Source organism: Cydia strobilella, chromosome Z (assembly GCF_947568885.1).
Source record: "Cydia strobilella chromosome Z, ilCydStro3.1, whole genome shotgun sequence".
Classification (NCBI taxonomy): Eukaryota; Metazoa; Arthropoda; class Insecta; order Lepidoptera; family Tortricidae; genus Cydia; species Cydia strobilella.
Genome location: NC_086068.1, coordinates 47,281,901 through 47,302,662, shown reverse-complemented (window position 1 = coordinate 47,302,662; position 20,762 = coordinate 47,281,901). Strand labels below are relative to the sequence as shown.

The following is a 20,762-nucleotide window of genomic DNA, read 5'->3' as shown; positions in this document are numbered from 1 at the left end:
TTCTTACAAATAAAAAAAAAAAAAAACAGGCTACCCCTCAAAACCCCTTAAAAGAAATAAGCGATTTTGACTTATTTACAATATTAGTGGTGGTAATTGCTATAACTGTTTCAAATTTTAGGTATCAATGTCAAACGATCTCTGAGAAAAACGCATTTAACTGATTTTCAAGACTGAAGTGATCCCATAGTGTTCCGTTTATCAAAACAAAGTTTTTTACGGAACACTAAAAACGAATAAAAAAAATTCAAACGTGGTATTTATTTATTACTTATTACCATCGATAGTATGGGCACTAATCAACATTTCATATTATTAGAACATAAACATTAAACAAATAATGAACGTTTATCAAAGATAACTTAGCAAAAGAATACATTTAAAACATTAGTTATACCTAAAGTACCTAATTAAGATAGGAAAGCACAAAATACACATATTTATTCAGACCTTATATGTTATAAACGTTAGCAAGAGATCCTTAATTCTATGTATATTTATGACACTTTATAAACATTACTTACAGATATGGATTTGCCCTTTTAACGTCTGTATTAGAATCGAAGGTGATCAGACTTAAATTCTGCCCATTCTCAAAGTAGATTGAAATAATGGTTTACTGAATCATATTCCCTTGATTGTAATCAATTTCTATTATATCATACTTATAACGGCGTCCATTATTATTGTGATGAGCTAAGAGATGAGTAAACAAGACATTTGGAGTAAATAGTAAGTCACATTCCTGGCATTTTAATTTAGGTATTTTGGGATTTGATCTGCACGCACCAAAATGCCTAGATATACTATCTTTATTTAAAAAATGCAACTCACAAGTACACTTGTAAAGCTTTGCAGTTTCTTCTTCGATATGTTCTGTCGTCAATCCCACTGTATTTGCATCATCGCCCGTACTTGTATAATTAGCACGTCAGATTTCTGAATCCGAATCGATATTGCTATCTGAGAGATCAGAGTCTTTATCTTTGCTATACAATTTAGTGTCGTTTTTATTCTTATCAAAAGTGCACGGATCGAATGAGATTATGTACATATTTGACCGAAGAAAATCGGGATCTTGTTCATGACACCTTGTATGCGTCTTCAATCTTCCAACAGAAAAATATAAGCCACATTTTAAACACTTTGACCGTTGCTTTCCAAAACGACAGATGTGTTTAAGCATAAACTCCTCATTCCTAATACAAATCTCACATTTATTACATACAAACATTTTATAATCATATATTGCTCCTTTGAATTTAAATTTCGAGATAATTTCACTCGTCACTTCCAAAGAATTCGCTTCGCCGAGGAGAATCACTTTCATGTTGCTATAATTAAAACTGATAAATTCTTTATGCGTATTCATATGACTTTCATAGTCCATCATATTCAGCAGCAATGCGCAATCTGGACACTTCTTCACATTAGTGAAGTCACATTTATGAACATCTTCTCGCAGTTTATCTATGATGACATCACAGTTTCTGCATTTATATAAAACGTATTTTTTACGCAAGCAAAAAGAACGATTTATCTGCAAGTCCCGTTCCCGATTGAAAACAACTATCCTGTACGACTCCATTGTAAGGTTAGGGCCATTGTGAATTTTTTCGTGGTCAATTCGCGATGCAGACGAGTTAAAAGGTATACCACATACAGTACAGGGATGATTTCTCAGCTTAAAACAAGCATTATCTGAATGCTTAAACAAAGAACTTGGTTCAATGAAACAGCCACATTGATCACATTTATAAACAGTTAAATTAGGATCTCCTTGTTGTATGACATCCATCTTAATCCTACACTCGAACCTGTAGATAGAATTTCTCAAAATATCTACGATTTTTTCATTTGGCAAGGTTTCAAAGATATGTTTTATCCACAAGTTATTATCTGCAGGCAAATAATAACTGTCAAAATCTAACAATTTAAACTGGCTTCCATTTTCATGTACATTTTGATGTTCTGTGTAACATGCTTCATCAATGGATAAGTTACAAAACTCACAAACTATTGTTCGTGTCACATGTTCTTGAGGCTCATAATGTCTTTGACTGTGCTCTACTGCTTTATCATATGTATCAACAGAAACAGAACAATTTCGACAAGTATATACTATACTATCTGGAGAATTTGGTAATGACGCTTCGGCGACCCCGACGCGGTTATGGAATTCTGTTTCGAGCCTTTCGTGATTGGATGTATCAGTTACGTTTTCAACAGTTTCGTGATGGTCAATATCTATTTGGTCTAAATTGATAGTAATAGCACTGCTAGCAGATTGCACATTATTTGATTCTATCATCTTAGTGTTATCAGTTATAAATTGGTGAAACGTCATATGCAATTTAAAAGCGGCTTCGGATAATTTGATTTCGCAAATATGGCAAGTTAAAGACGATACTTCGCTGCATATGTGGCTATTCTTAGCTGTTATAGTTAGAAAATGTACAGCACAAGAGATACATTTTGGATATTCAGGTAAAGGTGGATTCATTGGTTTTCCATTTTGCAGGTCAAAAAATGTAAAATTCTTTAATGTCAAGTTTTTTCTTTCCTCATGTAGACTTTTATGTAGTACAAAAGAAGCGCTACTAAATATTAGACCACAGTATTTGCAAGGGAATTTTGCCATATTTATGCAATTTTCTTGTATGTGACCACCTTTCGTCATCTCGGTTTCGAAGCATTTACAACTTTCACAATAGTAATTTGACAGATTGCGTTCGTCCACAAGTCGATTTCTATTTACCGCCTCAGATACAGGAGCCTTCATTGGTTGACCATTATTTAGATAAAATAATTGAAAATTTTTGACCGATAAGTCTTTGTTTTCCTTATGTAAACGTTTATGTGTCATCATAGATGCTTTGGTGAACCTTAGACCACAGAGTTTGCAAGTTATTTTGGAAAAACTCTTGCATCGGGTCTGTAAATGTGCATCTTTTGTAAACTTGGTCACGAAGCATTTACAAGTTTCACAAAAGTGATAGCGCAGATTACGTCTTGGACGTTTGGTTTTAATGTTTAAAGGTCGTTTTATATTTATGATTTCAGCTTCTTTACCTGCAGGTTTTATACTGGCCCCTTCCGCTTTAACATTTACATTTCGTTTCTTATTTAGAATTTCCAGTGTATGAGAATTCATAGGTTGACCATTGTAAAGGTTAAAAAATTTAAAATTATTTAGTGTGTATTCTTTCATTTCTTCATGTAGGCGTGTATGTGTCATTATAGAATTGCTAGTAATCGTTAGACCACAATGTTCGCAAGGCACTTTGGCGAAGTTCTTGCAACGTGCCTGTGAATGGAAATCTTTTCTATATTTAGTTACGAAGCATTCACATGTTTCACAATAGTATAATGTCATATTAATTTTTGTACGCCAATCTTTAGCGTCTCCAGGTAGTTTTAAGTGTAGAGCTTCAGTTTTATTGTGTGAAGGATGTGTTATATTCACAACTTCGTGGTCTTCAGTTTGTTCAATGCCCACAATTTCTTTTATAGGAGGATTCATTGGTTGACCATTGTATAAGTTGAAGAATTTAAAATTGTTTAATGTTAAGTCTTCATTTTCCTCGTGAAGACGTCTATGTGTCAGCATAGAACCGTTGGTAAACGTTAGACCACAGTGTATGCAAGTCTTTTTCGCTAATTTCTTGCAACGAGCCCGTAAGTGGGTATTTTTTCTAAAGTCGGTTACGAAGCATTTGCAACTTTCACAATAGTAGTATTTCTGACTAAACTTTGTACTCATATCGTTATCGTCGTCGTATGTTACAGGTATTTTTATTTCTGCAAATTTTGCGCCAACAGGTCGTGCAATATTTTCATCTTCATTGTCAACATGCCGATTTATACTTTCATCTAGAGCTTTATTGTTCGAAAGGGGTTTACTGTTTACAGGGAGGTTAATGTTTGTATCTTCGGCTTCACTGTTTATAGAGTTTTCAAAATTTATAACATCGGTATTATTGTTTATGGGTCTTATTACATTATCAACTGCAGTTCCTATGTTTACAGATAGCTTTAAATTTTTAACTTCAGCCTCATTATTCACAAGTCGTTTTATATTTTCAATTTCAGTTTGAATGTTTGAGGGGTATTTTGTGTTTAAAACCTCAGATTCAATGTTTATAGTTTGTTTTACACTTTCAACTTCAGCTTTATTGTATACTAATCCTATTATATTTTCAACTGCAGCTTGAATGTTTGAGAGGCATTTTGTATTTAAAACCGTAGCATCGTTGTTTACAGGCGATATTATACTCTCTACATCAGGTACAATATGTATAGGTGGTTGTACATTTCCACTTTTAGCTTCATTGTTTAAAAAACGTTTTATATTTTCAACACCAGCTTCATTGTTTATAGGTGGTTTAGAACACATATATTCTCCTTCAATGTTTACAGGTAGGTTTACATTATCAAATTCATCATTGTTGTTCACAGGTCGTAATATGCATTCATCTTTAGCTTCAACGTTAATAGGTCGCTTTACATTTCCAACTTCAGCTTCAATATGTATAGGTGTTTTTGCAACCTCGAGTGCAGGAATATCCATTGGTTGGCCATTGTACAGGTTAAAAAAATTAAAATTCTTAAATGAAAAGTCCCTTTTTTCCTTGTGAAGACGCGTATGTGTAATCATAGATTGTTTAGTAAACATTAGACCACAGAGTGTACAAGTCTTTTTAGCCAATTTACTACATCGTGCCTCTAAGTGGACATCTTTTCTAAATTTGGTTACGGAGCATTTACAAGTCTCACAATAATAATATGTAAGATTACGCCTTGTTTGCCAGTTTTTGATATTTTTCGCAGATCGTTTATGTTTTTTTACTTCAGCTGCATTATTCACACTTCCCTTTATAATCGCATTTCCAGGTACAGGAAGATTCATGGCTAGGCCATTGTAGAGGTTAAAGAATTTAAAATTATTTAAAGATAAGTCCTTTTTTTCTTCATGTAGTCGTTTATGTGTCATCAAAGACGCAGTAGTGAACGTAAGACCACAGAGTTTGCAAGTTTCTTTGGGAATTTTTTTACAGCGTGCTTCTAAGTGGATATTTTTCTTAAAGTTGGTTACGGAGCATTTACAAGTTTCACAGAAGTAATATTTTACATCTTTCTTCGTACTCCTGTCTCCATTATTCGCAGGTCGTTTTACATGTCCGATTTCAGCAACATTATTCACAGGTTGTTGTAAACTTATAATTTCAGGTGCCAGTACAGGAGGATCCATGGGTTGGCCATTGTATAGGTTAAAAAATTTAAAATTCTTTACTGTCAAGTCTTTCCTTTCCTCGTGTAGACGTCTGTGTGTCATTATAGATGCACTTGTAAACGTAAGGCCACAATGCTTGCAAGTCGCCTTGGCTATTTTTGTACAAAACTTACGTTTATGGAATAAGGCTTTATTAAACTTAGTTAAAAAGCATTTACAAGTCTCACAATAGTAATATGTCAGATTACGCCTTCCCAGTTGCGTTTTTACAGGTTGTTTTGTATTTACAAATTCAGGCACGGCAGGATTAATGGGTTGCCCGCTGTACAGGCTAAAGAACTTAAAACTCTTCAATGTCAAGTCTTTCCTTTCCTTGTGTAGACTTATGTGTGTCATCAAAGACGCAGTAGTGAACGTAAGACCACATCGTTTACAAGTCCCTTTGGATTTTTTTTTACAGCGTGCTTCTAAGTGGACTTTTTTCTTTAATCTGCTTACGAAGCATTTACAAGTCTCGCAGTAGTAATATGTTAGATTATGCTTTCGGCGCAAATCAATCTTTTTTTGGTTTCGTACTGTAGTTTCTGTAGTTGAACAAAATCCGGAGGCATTGTTATCTTTCTGCAGTTTTTGTGGCGAATCACTAGTTTGTTCATAAGAACTGGATTCCAAATCGCTAAGAGACTCATCGGAGGACCATTTTACAGAATAAGATTTGTTGACTTTATTCGAATCGATTCTTTGTAAAACAACTTTTACCTCACGAAACGACTCACTTAATTCTTGTAACATATCTTTTGCTTGATATTTGTTTGCCGTCAACTTAACCGGGTTATCCGAAATTACATCACTTTCGATAATTGTATAATAGTTAGGTTCCGTATGATTTTCAGGTTCATGAGAGGCTATTATGTTGTAATCCAGTGCCATGTTACAAATTTTGCAGTGTACGGATTTAGAAACTTCTAGACCACAGTCTCGGAAATGATAAAGAAAGTTGCTTTCAGTAAAGTGTACTGCGCATTTAGAACACTTGTATAAAATCCTAGTGACATCTAGATCTTCCAAATTGTATACTAAGAAGTTGTTGGAAACCGAATGCTGTCTTTCGTGACTTAAAGCATCTTCTTTTTTGAATATACGATTACAGATAGTACACTTCCAATTAATTAACATTTCCATATGCTCAGCATGGTTTGCTGCAAATTGTGATGTAGTAAAATTGATGTCACATTTATTGCATTTAAACATAATTGACTTCAATACTGGAACAATTTCTGTATTTTTCCTTTTCATCTGTAGAATGTCGTACAAGTGTTCAATTAAACTCTTCTGTGAATCAAATGTTTTTTTACAATGAAAACATGTATTACTCCATCCCGAAGTTTTATCATGGTTCACAATTTGACTATCTAACTCCTTCGTAGTATTGTTTTTGGAATTTTGGTTTTTTTCATGTGGAACACCCGCATAATTAATTTTATGAATATTTATAAGATGCGTTCTTAATACATGAGGTGCAACGAAATTTTTGGCACAAATTGTGCATCTATTTTGCCGCATCGTTTTATCTAAGACACGTCTGTATCTTGATCTTTGTAATATTTTCCCATTATTCAATTTATGAATATTACTAATATGATTTCTTAAGACATGAGGCGCAACGAATTTTTTGTCGCAAATTGTGCATTTATATATACGGCGTTTGTTTAAGTCACTCGCTTTGTGATATATTCGTACATGCTTCTCAAAAGCATTAAGTTCTGGAAATAAAATTCCGCAAGTGGCACAATATCTTCTCGATTTGTGTAAATAAGACTGTATATCAAGCAACTCAACCTTTGGTTCGTAAGATGTTACCGACTCTTCAAAATAGTTTTCGTCTATTGAATCTGGATGGAGTTCTGAATCCTTTGCGAAGGGCACATCATTTTCCGGATAAAGTTCATCAGAATATTCACAATGGTCTTCATCATCGGAAACTATGTTCGGCTTAGACCCAAGTATAATTTTGTTGGAGTTGAGAAGTTTACCTTGATATATTTCGTTGTCAGGAATTTCTGAGCTTAGAGCTTCATAGGTATTTGGTATAATTTCCTCTTGTAAATATGGTTTTCTATCTTGAACTGAACTTGTTGTAGATTCAAATTCTGGAAGAAAAATAATTATTAATTATTTAATAGTCACATTATGTCAGCAATTCAATAAGGCGATAAGTTTAGTGGACATTTACCACTATCATAAAAATTGAGGACTTCTTTTTTTATAACTATTACAGAAAACTCAAGCGGGTTTTCCGTTATGATTTGATCCTCCACTACATCCGGAGCTTCTTTATCAAAATCATCTGCCATTTTAAAAACTGCAACAAAAGAAAACAAAGTTTCAATAAATATCACTGTATTAAATATAATGTAAGCATTCATTACAATAAAATCCGATATGTATTTATTTCGTCCTAAACTTTATAACCATCGTTTTCTCCGTTGTCACTCGTGCAACTTTAAAGATTTAAAAAAAATCTATTAAACAGAGACCATTCTTTAGAAAGTGTATGTTACGTAGTTTTAGGAACTACTAATAATTCCATACCGAAGTGGGATGTTTTGTCGGAAACGGTCACAAATAGTATTAAATTCGTATTTGATTTGATAAAAACAATATAAATAACATATGACAATACGAGTAGTGTAATAGGTAGATTAAAAAATATAATATAAAAAAAAACCAGAATCGATAAATTATTTTTCCCTTCACTAGCTCGGAAAGCCGTCTTTTATCCTTTAAAACAAGCGGGGGAAAAACGCATTTTATCCACTAGTGGGGAAAGTAAATTGACCTTGGATGGGGCGTGTTTAAGTAGCTTGACTGATAACAAAACGTAAAACGCTCATAATAATGGTTCGTTCGATATTAATTATCATTAAATAAATGGTTTGAGAATCTAATAAAAAATACCAGATTTAGCTTTATTTAATGTATTGGAGTCATAAACCTTAAAATTCCATAATATACGTTTGTTTTTTAATAATTATGTTAAATATAATTCTGAACGCACAAGTCAATGCAATTTCAAAACGCATTATTGACATTTCATACGTCAGAAATGTCAACATTGTCAACAGAATTTCCAGAGTTTTTTGTTATAATATCGTACAAAAATGAGTGATTCCAGTTGATGAAGATGATCTAACGCCTGTGGATGTTGCACTTTCCTCACTATAGTGAGGGGAAAAGTTGTGTTACACACGGGTGCAAATGTATTTTACTTCTCGTCTGTTAAAATACTCGCTACGCTCAGGATTCTATAGTTGAACCACGAGCGAAGCGAGTAGAATCCTTTCGCTTGCTCGTATTTCACTTCCACACTCGCGGGTAAAATACAACTTTGCACCCTTGTATAACAAATAACTATACTTGCATTTCAAAAGAAGTCTGTATCTGGAATAAATTGGAATAAAAATTTATAATTTTTTAAATGAGGACATTAGACAATGTGACCATGCTATTGACTTTTCCATAAAATTTAAATCATTTCTATCAATAAGACCATTTTATAATCTGAATGAATATTTTGATAACTTGACATCTTAATTGTAATTATAATAGAGAATATTACGCGACTCTGCGTAGGGGGCGCCACTACCACAATCTGAGGGTCTATCGCGAAACAAGAAAATCGAAATTTCGTTATCTAACATCTCTGCCACTCTTGCATATTCGAGCGATAGAGGCAGATAGCGAAATTTCGGATTCGCGTTTCCCGGTAGGTCCTCTGTAAACAGACCGCCTTGATGCATCAATGTCATATTTTTAACCGACTTCAAGATTTCAAAGGAAGAGGTTCTCAATTCGGTTTTTTTTTTAATGTTTGTTACTCCATAACTCCTTTCTGGACCGATTTTGAAAATTCTGTTTTTGATTGTAAGTATATACATACAGATTGGTCCCGTTTTTGTCAAAAAGCAGTTCTGATGATGGGATCCATGAGGAATCGAGGGAACTCCTCAAATGTTAAAGGCATACATATAGTGACTTTAGTATTTTCATCAACAAATCAAGCACTTACATTAAAAAAAGTGACATTTGATGAAGTGGAACTGCTGATGATGATCAGAACGGAACTCTTTAATGACGCATAGTTCACGTTTGGCGATTTGTCCTCTTCGTTGTGTTTGTTAAGCAAGTTAGGCTTTCAAGAAACATTTTTGTCAAGCTCGAGTTCTGATGATGGGATCCATGAGGAATCGAGGGAACTCCTCAAATGTGAAAGGCATACATATAGTGATTTTTGTATTTTTATAAACAAATCCAGCACTTCCATTTTAAAAAGTGACATTTGTTGAAGTGGAACTGCTGATGATGATCAGCACGGAACTTCAATGACGCATAGTTCACGTTTGGCGATTTGTCCTCTTCGTTATGTTTGTTAAGCAAGTTAGGTTTTCAAGAAACATTTTTGTCAAGCTCGAGTTCTGATGATAGGATCCATGAGGAATCGAGGGAACTCCTTAAATGTGAAAGGCATACATATAGTGATTTTTGTATTTTTATAAACAAATCCAGCACTTCCATTTTAAAAAGTGACATTTGATGAAGTAGAACTGCTGATGATGAACAGAATGGAACTCTTAAATGACGCATAGTTTACGTTTGGCGATTTGTTCTCTTCTTTATGTTTGTTAAGCAACTTAAGTTTTTAAGACATATTTTTGTCAAGCTCGAGTTCTGATGATGAGACCCACGAGGAACCAAGGGAACTCCTCAAATGTGAAAGGCATACATATAGTGATTTTTGTATTTTCATCAACAAATCCAGCATTTACATTTAAAAAAGTGATATTTGATGAAGTGGAAACTGCTGATAATGATCAGAATGGAACTCTTCAATGACAGTCCACGTTTGGCGATTTGTTCTCTTCCTTATGGACCCAGACCTAAACTTGGACCCGGACTGGGACCCGGACCCGGATCTGAACATGGACCCCAACCGGACCCGGACTGAACTCTGACCCAAACTTGGACCCGGACAGCCGGACCCGGACAGCCGGACACGGACCAGGACTCTGATCCGGACCAAGACCTGGACCCGGAAAAGTTACTAGAAAAGTGGGTTAGGTGGGTGGTTGGGTTTTGAACTGCGATTCTCACAGAACAGAGCCGCTATCATAAAAGTAGGTTAGGTTAGAGCTGTGACCCTTACAGAAACGAAATGCTATCAGAAAAGTAGGTTAGGTTAGGTTAGAACTGCGACCCTTACAAAAACGAAATGCTGCTAGAAAAGTGGGTGGTTTTACCTCCTTTTCTACATAATTAGGCAAAAGATGCCGTCTTTTTCATTTCATTGTCTGGAATCTGAGAGTGCACCATAAGTGAACTTTCAGCGGCCCCCATTGAAGTCGGTTTTTTTTTTCTTAAAAATTATATTATCTGAAAACTTGTCAAAAACCAGTTAAAGGTACAGTATGTATATGTTACTCTATGGTTTACTTAAAAGGTTAGTGCTGCACTCTGGTGGCAGAACATTGCGGTAATATCTCCTATTAGATTATTATTTTGATAGCCTGATAGGTATTTTTTTTTTTTTTTTTTAGCTTAGTGTAAGATCTTGCATGCCGTATTGTGGTAGACCATACATGTATTTACACTTAATAGCTACAATATGTACCTATAACACCCCATTGACATGTATGTATTGTATGTACCCTATGTACCCATGACAACTGTACAACTAACTGTGTAAATGATAAATGAATTGAAATTTATAATAACCCCCCCCCCCCAAATATAATTAGTTCTTCCTCATAATAGTCATAACATAATATTCCTAAAAAAATACCAATAATTTGTATGTAAAGAAAAGGCGCCTTCTAGCTTAGTTATATGATGGGGCATGATGATGACGCAAATGCGAGGATAAACTAATATTTTCGGGTGAAGATGGTATAAATCGTATATTCACATGATACTTTTGGCTGCTATGGGAGAGAAGTGGCTTTGAGATTCCATAACCTCAGATATAACTAATGGTAATGCTTCATGTATTGCTATTTATCAGTAATCTAATGGCAGATTTATTGCACGCGACTGAACCAAATGAAGAAGGACTAATTATTTTTGAGATTTTTTAATGACTCCGCAGTGAGGTACCTTCATCACTACATATACTTAAAACAAAATCGCTTTCCGCTGTCTGTCTGTCCCTATGTATGCTAAGATCTTTAAAACTACGCAACGGATTTCTATGTGGTTTTCACCTATCAATAGAGTAATTCTTAAGGATGGTTTTAGTGTATAATTTGTAAAGATTTTGTGTAACCCGTGCCAAGTTGGAGAGGGTCGCTAGTTTCTACTAAAATTTAAAACGGCATAACTCGGCTTTTAACTTACTTATAATAACAAGTAAACGAACGTTACACATTATGGTTTGAGAAAACAAAATAAAATAAAAAGATCTTTTTTTCACCTTTTTACAAAACATTTAATATCTCCGAAACCAAAATCCCTCATAACCTTTACCAGTCTCTATACTCGTGGAACGTCACAAATGTTTAATTTACCTACATTAAGTATGAAAAGTACTTACTTACGATATCAACATTCATTTTACATGTGTATCACACAATACGTATGCAGTCTACATGTAAAACATTTCGCTAAAACAACAAAAGCCAAGTGTAGGTTAGGTTAGAAGGTTAGAATAGCAATTTTAATTAAATAGTTTCACCACTAAGTTATGTTATGTATGATTAAAACAACAAAAACTAAGTGTAGAATAGTAGGTTAGAACTGCAATTTTCATAATTCATATAATTTCATATTTTTTTATTGCATGAAAATTACTATTACTAAGTTAGGTTATGTTACAATAAAACAACAAATACAAAGTGTAGAATAGTAGGTCTAGTAGGTAGGACTGCCACCGCAGAAGGTATGAAAAATGTTTACAATAATTTAAATTGGTATGACCGAGGTGTTGTGACTTTGTCGTCCATTATGATCACTTTAGGTTCATTTAGTAGAGCCCGTGGCACCAACTGTGTCATGAAAATTCAAAATTAAGTGTGTTTGCTTATTTATGTAATATTGCATTATTTATTTCTCTTCTTAAGTTAGGATTTTTTATAATACGAGTGTTTATATTATTATTATGCATTGGAATATTCTCAAATAATTGTTTAGTTATGTTAATCAGTCAATTAGGGTTGGTATTGGTACTCATGTCCCTAATCTCCTTATATTTAAGTGTATGTGAATTCAAATGTATTACATGCGCTTGATCAATGGCGAGAGTGGTTATGGTCAGTGCTATACCGTTAGACTTATAAAATTATAGCTTTATTAAACACAACCCTGATATATCCTAATATATATTTATTAAGATTCTTAAAGCACTAACCGTGTTTTTTACGAGATTCAGCTTAGGTAAGCTACCGACGCCATTACATGCGCAAGCGATGTCTGATTTTCCCACGCTGTCACCGCTAGGGATTGACACCTGCGCATCATCTTGTTGTAACTTTCGATTTTCCGGTTAACAGTTCGGCTTTTCCTGACGAGACCTTCGCCCCGAAGGTCAACACCATCAGCTGCTGTAGCTTACAATATCACAGGCTCACTAAGCATTCGTATCATAGGCTCGCTAAGCATTCGTATCATAGGCTCGCTAAGCTGATACGTCTCGTAGGCTCGCTAAGCATTCGTATCATAGGCTCGCTAAGCTGATACGTCTCGTAGGCTCGCTAAGCATTCGTATCATAGGCTCGCTAAGCTGATACGTCTCGTAGGCTCGCTAAGCATTCGTATCATAGGCTCGCTAAACTGATACGTCTCGTAGGCTCGCCTTTGAATGCTCAATTATTCCAGCATCTAAAAGTTCTTGGACAGTTCGTCTTATTATTTCCCTCTCATGGTATGATACTCTGTATGGTTTGTAATTGATAACCTTATTGTCTGTTAACTTGATTTCCATCTCAAATGTCACAGTTACTCAATTCCAGGCCAGCTCCTGAGAAACAATGTTCATACTCTGCCAGTAGCTTGTTGAGTCCAACTTGATGTGCATCCTTCTCAATAGTTTGGCTTTTAATTTGATCCATTAATTCTGCACGTGCAATGCAGTCTTCATAATTTAATTGTATTGTCCTGTTGGTTTGGTTAATCACTTTTATGGTGGCACTACCATCCCTGCTCTCGACTGCTTCACTCATTACATCCTTTTCGGAAAGTGGTTTCCGTTGCTCACTGTAGTTTAGTTTTATAATACCGTTAATACTGGGTTCAGCTCTGACCTCGACTTTATTTAACCCAGGCTTCAGTGTCGTGTTTTCATTGGGATATAGTCGCACCTTTTTAAACTTTTCACAAAGTTCTGTCAATTCTAATGCTATTTCACCCTCATGGATATTAAGTCCGGTAGCAGTCTTCATTATTACAAGATCTGATTCCTCTGTAAATGGCTGTCCAACTAACACATCATAATCCTGAGTTTTATCAGGCACAACGTAAAACTTGCTTGTCTTTTCCACTAACATTTATTAATGCAAAGACCACCCCCAATGGCATTGTTAAACCATCTCCATAACCTTTGATAATAGATTCACTGGTAGATGGAGACAGGCCCAGTTGGTTACATAACTTATGTGTCACTGTATTACATTTGCTGCCAAAATCAATAAATGCTTCAGCTGAAATACCATTTATTCGCACCGTTTTAAAATATTTTGCATCCGAATGATCATTAGTTGTACTTAGCTTCTTCACTGTTTCCTCTTGTCGTCTACTATTTTCTTTCCTTTTCCAGCATTCTTCATATGTATGGCCATCTATTTTGCACAATGAGCAGTGTTTATTTTTCCTAATTTTCTTATAACAATCTGCTTCTTCATGACCATTAATCTTGCAAAAAGAGCAATATTTTCCCTTCTTATTTCGATAATCACTAACAGTATGTCCAGTCTTGTTACCATTTTGAACTAATGATCTTTGCTTGCAGTATATTGCTTTGTGACCCCTTCAACCACAACTAAAGCATTGGGTATATCTCGCAGAGCTGGTTTTATCATCAGTCTTCCATCCCGATACCCGTGAAGCACTTGCTGTAGAAACACTAGACGTCTTCATACTAGCCAGATATTTTAGCAGTGCAGCAGTAGTATGACAGGCAGCTGATACAGCCCCCATCTCCATTAATTTGTCACCCAGTGTTCCAATGATTGCTTCTGCAATAATATCATCTCCTAAATCACATGTCATGCCAATTCCTAATTTCTCATAATAGAACTTAATAATATCCTCATCGGGTTTTCTTTCTCTATTAACCAGCTCCCGGATTAATGACAATTTATTTCTGGTAAAGGGGAAGGCCTTAATCAACTTTTCCTTCCATTGTTCCCATTTCATATCATAAGATATCTCAAATCAAATCAAGTATACCAGTCACTAGCATAACCTTTCAGCTTTGATGTTCAATTACAAATCAGAGTGCGCTCGTCCCATCCCATCCATACATATTTGCTGTACTTTCCAAATTTCTTATCCAATGTTCGATGGAAACGGGTGATGTTTGTGGATTAAATCCTGGGACAAAGTCGTTCCGGCCCACATATCGCACTACTCCGCTGGTTGGTGCAAAAGTATTTAGGGTACCGGTCAGGTCAGGTGCTGCGCTGTCTGATCTGTCAGCATCTGATAATAGAGTAGACTGCATACTACTACTTTTCTTCTTTTGTAAGTCCTTGAGTATATTCTCCAGAGCCTCTATATGATTATCCCTCTTTTCCATTTCACGGCTATATCCCCGCTTTGGACTCGGACTTCTAGTGTCTGCATCAGAACTCGAGCTCCTTCTTGAATGTGCTCTTTTATCATGCCTGTTCATTTTCAATTAGTTTTCCATGAGAATTTATTTAAACAAAATTAATACACCACTTTCACAGTTAAATCACACACAAGGAGATATCTGCCAGTGGCAGCAAGCGTCCGGCAGGCACAAAATAAATGTTCGCGTTATACTTTATTTCACAGCACAAAGTTCAGATAATTATGATAATTATTGTCCAAACTGGTAATATATGTAGTTATAATAAGAACGAGCTCACCCAGTGTCAGCGTAGCTTCCAAAACCTGTGATGGATAAGGGATTCGCCTTCCCTTCTGGAACACTCGTAGGCCTCGCAGCCCGGCGCACACACCATACACACCAAACAAAATGGAGGCTAGCGACACACGTGCATGCATTCAAACTCGTTCGCGTTTTTAGTTCCCAACACGAAATAAACTAATCATTCGTATTAAAACATTCACAGTATAATATTGTTAGTTATTAAAGCAATATGAATGAGAATTGAGCGTCCTTTTTCGCTAGCGGAGTGTTAAATTAGATAGCGTCCTTCCCAGATAACACTCAACCACTGTTAGTATATCACACCGTGCATAAATATTTACGCAAGAACTTTTCCCACATTTATACGGTCCAACATCTCACTTCTGAATATTTATTAAGATTCTTAAAGCACTAACCGTGTTTTTTACGAGATTCAGCTTAGGTAAGCTACCGACGCCATTACATGCGCAAGCGATGTCTGATTTTCCCACGCTGTCACAAAGATATATATCACTCTTTTCTTTTTACTGACACATTTCGCCCATCTCTACTGTCACCGCTAGGGATTGACACCTGCGCATCATCTTGTTGTAACTTTCGATTTTCCGGTTAACAGTATGTATAATGAATAAAGGACCCTGCAGCAAACATAGGGAAAAAGTGGTTTCAGTCAAATCTCACGAAATTTTAGTATGTTGTAGATTTAAGTCTCCTGGTTATTTTATTATAAGAACACAAATGTCTCAGAAGTATACTTTCAGGAATAATCAAGTTTATATTTTTCTATTTCTATGAGGTGTTTCTATTTCTATTTCTGAGAAATTTGTGCTCTTATAAAAAAATAATCGACATCATGCTAAAGTTTCGTGAGATTTGACGGAAACCACTTTTTCCCTATGTTTGCTGCGGGGTCCTTTATCTTATTTTATTTTATTGAAACTTGCACATAAAATTATAAGTACAAATGGCGGACTTAGTGCCATAAAGCATTCTCTACTAGTCAACCACAACAACAACAACAAACAATTTAATTGCCTTTTTATGTTTAGTCATAGTCAAAATAACAATTTCACTTCATTTGACTTCAAACGAAGTAATATGTTACTTTATATCTATCTATTTATTTACAATAGGTTGGTTTTAATAATTTAGTTCTGAAATGTGCATTTGGTGATTTATTTATTTCAGATGTTTGTATGCACCAAAAGAGGTAAAAAAAATTGTGCAAACAAATCTATGATTAATTGAAAAAAAAAAAAAACATTTAAAAATGCAGTATCAAATAGGACTATGTTAAATGTTTTGACTTGAGGTGTAATAAGTATAACCTCAATAGTACACAGTATAATGTTATTTTATAATTGTAATACATACAATTCAAATTCATTTCAGTTGTGTGTGTAAAGCTATAGGTGTGTGGCTGCGGGGTAAGTGTTATTGGCCTTCATACTGGGGTCTGTTTACAGATTGATTAAGTGTTTAGTGTGAGTTCATACATTTGCCACTAAACATAAGTAGCAAGTAGCAAATCTATGAACTCATAATAAACATTAACACTTGTTATATATTGACATGTGGGTAGATAAGAAGATCTGCGGGTACCTCCAGATCGGTCCTAGCTAGCAAGCCAGCACAGATATGTGAGTAGATGAGGGTTTTGGCACAATAAGAATCCCTACACCGAGTCAGTGGGCAGAGATGATTGGTGTTAAAGGTCCAGAAGAGTGTGTATACTGGATTCGGGTGATACAGTGCCTAGAAATAAACTGAACAGTAACAAGTGACCCCGGTCGAGTGAAAGCCCACTGTACAACAGACCATCCTTGAAAAAGATAGCTCTCCAAGAATATGGTAGTACAGACTTTGAGTCTGGTAGTGGAGATGATGAACATTATAGTGCAGATAGCCAATTAGTTAGTTAGTTATAGTTACTAAATAATAACAAAAGACTATGAAAGCATGTTAGGGTGTAAGTTAACAATATAGTTTAAGTGCATAAACAGTGTAGTGCAAAACTGAAGTGAAGTCTCATCTATCCAGAGGGAAAGGCATGTTATATATGGACATGTGGGTAGATAAGATCTGCGGGTACCCCCAGTTCGGTTCTAGCTAGCAAGCCAGCACAAGTACGTAAAACACTAATCAATGTGTAAATTATTATTTTTATTTTTTTATTATTAGAGCTTTTCATTATTCTACAGAGAATTATTATATGTATTTGATACATATATTTTAAGATTTTATTTTATTTTTCTGCTGTAGACCCCTTCTGGGTAAAAGCCTCCTCCAGCTGTTTCCATTTGGCTTTATCTAGTGCTACACTTTGCCATTTCTGGCCTGCAGTGGCAACAATTTCGTCCTGCCACCTGGCTAGTGGATGTCCTCTCTTTCTAGAGCCCGGGGGGCCCTTCCATTTGGTTACCTTTCCTGTCCACCTCCCGTCGTTAAGCCTTGCCACATGACCAGCCCATCTCCATTTCATGCTCCGAGCAAACTGTAAGGCATCAGTTACTTGTGTCCTTTTTCTAATGTCGGAGCATCTTATTCTATCTTTTAGTTTTATGCCTAAACAGCTTCTTTCCATTGCTCTTTGGGTGGTCTGTAGTTTATTTTTGGTTGAATGATTTAAGGTCCAGGTTTGACAGCCATATGTAAGGCAAGGTAGTAGAGATGAATCCATCACTGTTTTCTTTAGCTTTGCAGGAAGTTGTGATTTGAGTATTTCATTGTGAGCCCAAAATTGTTTCCATGTATTGGGTATTCAGAAGAATAAGAAAGGAGAAGAAGAAGAAGTGGAAAGAATTCCACTTCTTCTGTATTTCTTTCCGGGTTAAATGATATTTGTTTCCCTAGATAGATGTATTTTTGGACATATTCGAGTGCGATGTTGTTTGCTAAAATGGGTACCGGTTTTTCATTGGTCATCAATCAATGTGTAAATAGGACGCATTATAAATGCCACCCACACTTATCACACAGCCATACTCACCTATATAATTCCATATAGACTTCAGTATATTCTGTTATTCCATGTTGACCTTAATGAAAAGAATGATGCTACAAGCACGTAATTTTGAAAGAAGAGTAATCAATCAGTAATTAAATATCAAAGATGGAATTGATCTTGAGCACTAAACTTCTGTTCATGAATTCTATTCAGTGGTAGGTAGCTCAGTGAAATTGTATGCAAACGTGCCGTTACCATAACTAAAATTCGACCAACCAAATTGACCAAAATGTAAAAACCTTTGAATTGAATTGTGATAAAAATGACAGGCAGGCGATATCATATAAATTACAAAAAAACAAAAATTTGGAATTTAAAACAAATAGAACGAACTTACCGCTTCTTTCTCGCATTTATTCATGACGCATATTGTACTCATCAGCCAGTCTGTCTGTGATGTGATGAACCAGATGAACTTGATGAAGATCTATTTACTAGTGTAATTTACTTACTAATGAAAGTAGAAACATCTAGAGTGCCGAATGCCCGCCTATAGTTTACTTTCCTTGAAGCGTTTGTCTTTTCACGTAAAAATATTCAAAAAAGTCTTATTTATACAGATTAATTTACTAATCAGCAATAATAGTAGTAAAATGTTATTATTTCTGCTAATTATATTTATTGAGGGACTTATCCGCTCGACGCTCGAATAAGTAGTTGAATAAAAATAACAGGAAATTAGAAGGTCTACCGCGAACCACTTCGTTCTATGGTTGGATTCGATTGCTCGTCTATCTCTATCGCTCGAATAGCAAGATAGAGAGACAGATAACGGAATTTCGATTTTTGCAGTTAGCCATTTTTTTCTTCTAGCAACTGTTTTTAGGTTTTTAATAATTTTTATAGATAATTTTCCTTTTTTTCTTGGAATTTTCTTCTTGGTTTCTTCTTACAGATTAAAAAACTTCTTACACATTTTTTTTCTTTATAGCCAGAGGTTCTGCCACGAAAATAGAAATTTCTTTATCTGCCTCTCTATCGCTCAAATATACAAAAGCGTTTAGGGCCTAGTTAATAATCTGTGTTTAGGGCTCTCCACACTCAAGGTCGTAACACACCATCGCACCGCACCAAGGTCATTGTGCGACGCACCCATAAGTAAGAGCGAGAAAGAGATATCGCTTCATGCGCGATTCTAAGCGTAGTCTGGAGCACGTCTGGAGCGGGCTAAACGATTTTTAACGCGCGTCGAATAAGCGCTCGTGCGTTGGGCCTCATATACACGAGCGCTTTTTCAACGCGCGTTAAAAAAGCGTTTGAATGTCACAAATGGAAACATGTGTATTTTATTTATTCGCACGATGGCGACAGTGCTTTTTATTAAGCGTTGTTGGATTTTCAACTTTAAGACTTGGTCTTTAAATCGAATTTAGCGTGCGGGCAGATTCAAGCGCTTTTTTAACGCGCGTTGAAAAAGAGATATCGCTTTCTCGCTCTTACTTATGGGTGCGTCGCACACGCAACGCTTTTTAATCTCTCGTGCCTATGGGGCCTAAGATGCCTTTTTGTTTTATATATTAAGGAAAGTGATGAAAACAGGGCAACCCGATAATAAGCGGCTAAACACATTACCGCACCACACCAGGGTCATTGTGCGATGCACTCATAAATAAGAGCGAGACAGGGATATTGCTTTCTCGCTCTTACTTATGGGTGAGTCACACAATGACCTTGGTGCGGTGCCGTAATGTGTTAGCCGCTATAAACAAATCAAATAAATTGAGTTCCGGGAAATTTTGTACAATTTTTGTCTGATAACCATGACATTAAATCACATTTACAAACGGGTCTATCGCGAATTTATTAAACCTACGCATACCGACAGATACTTACAGGCATCCTCTCATCATCACCCAAGGCACCTACAATCCGTGATCACGTCCTTGGTAAACAGGGCACATGACTTATGTGACCCTGAGCACCTGGACGGTGAACTAGCGCATGTCCAAGCTGTACTGGAAAAGAATGGATACCGAGAGGGGATGAAACGCAAGCCGAAGAGAACGGAAAGACATCCAGAAGTCAACAGACAACCAGCGTTCTTATTCTTACCATATGTGAAAAGGATAACGGACAAAGTAGGAGCAGTACTTAAGAAGTTCTCCATCAAGGCTGTATACAAGCCGTTATTCAAAGTAACAGATCTTTTACGCAGTCCAAAAGATGTCATTCCGTACCAAAATCCGGGCGTTTACAAAATAGAATGTAGTTGCGGAAGTGTGTACATTGGTCAAACCAAACGAAGTGTGCAAGAGAGAGTGAAAGAACACATAGCGGCAGTTAAAAATCGTCAAGTACACAAGTCCGCGATCGCCGAACATCTACTTACATTACATGCGGCGGTAATCACTGGATTGAGCTCATAAACCAAAAGTTGTCTCCACTGAACGCCATTTTTATCCTCGAGTTGTGCGAGA

The 20,762-nt window shown here is 35.8% G+C and overlaps 1 protein-coding gene across 2 annotated transcripts; it reads right to left on the bottom strand.

Annotated features, from left to right (window-relative positions):
• Window positions 1–271: 271 nt before the first annotated feature.
• LOC134754596 (uncharacterized) lies at window positions 272–18,997 on the bottom strand. 2 transcript variants are annotated; one of them, XM_063690904.1, is made up of 3 exons: window positions 18,683–18,997; window positions 7,467–7,595; window positions 272–7,383 (listed from the first exon to the last, which is right to left on the bottom strand). In XM_063690904.1, exons 1-3 carry the CDS (start codon window positions 18,696–18,698, stop codon window positions 932–934), a joined length of 6,597 nt encoding a protein of 2,198 aa, XP_063546974.1. In that variant the 5' UTR covers window positions 18,699–18,997; the 3' UTR covers window positions 272–931. The 2 variants fall into 2 exon arrangements, with proteins under 2 accessions (XP_063546974.1, XP_063546975.1); XM_063690905.1 differs by having other exon boundaries at window positions 18,798–18,997.
• Between the last annotated feature and the right edge of the window lie 1,765 nt (window positions 18,998–20,762).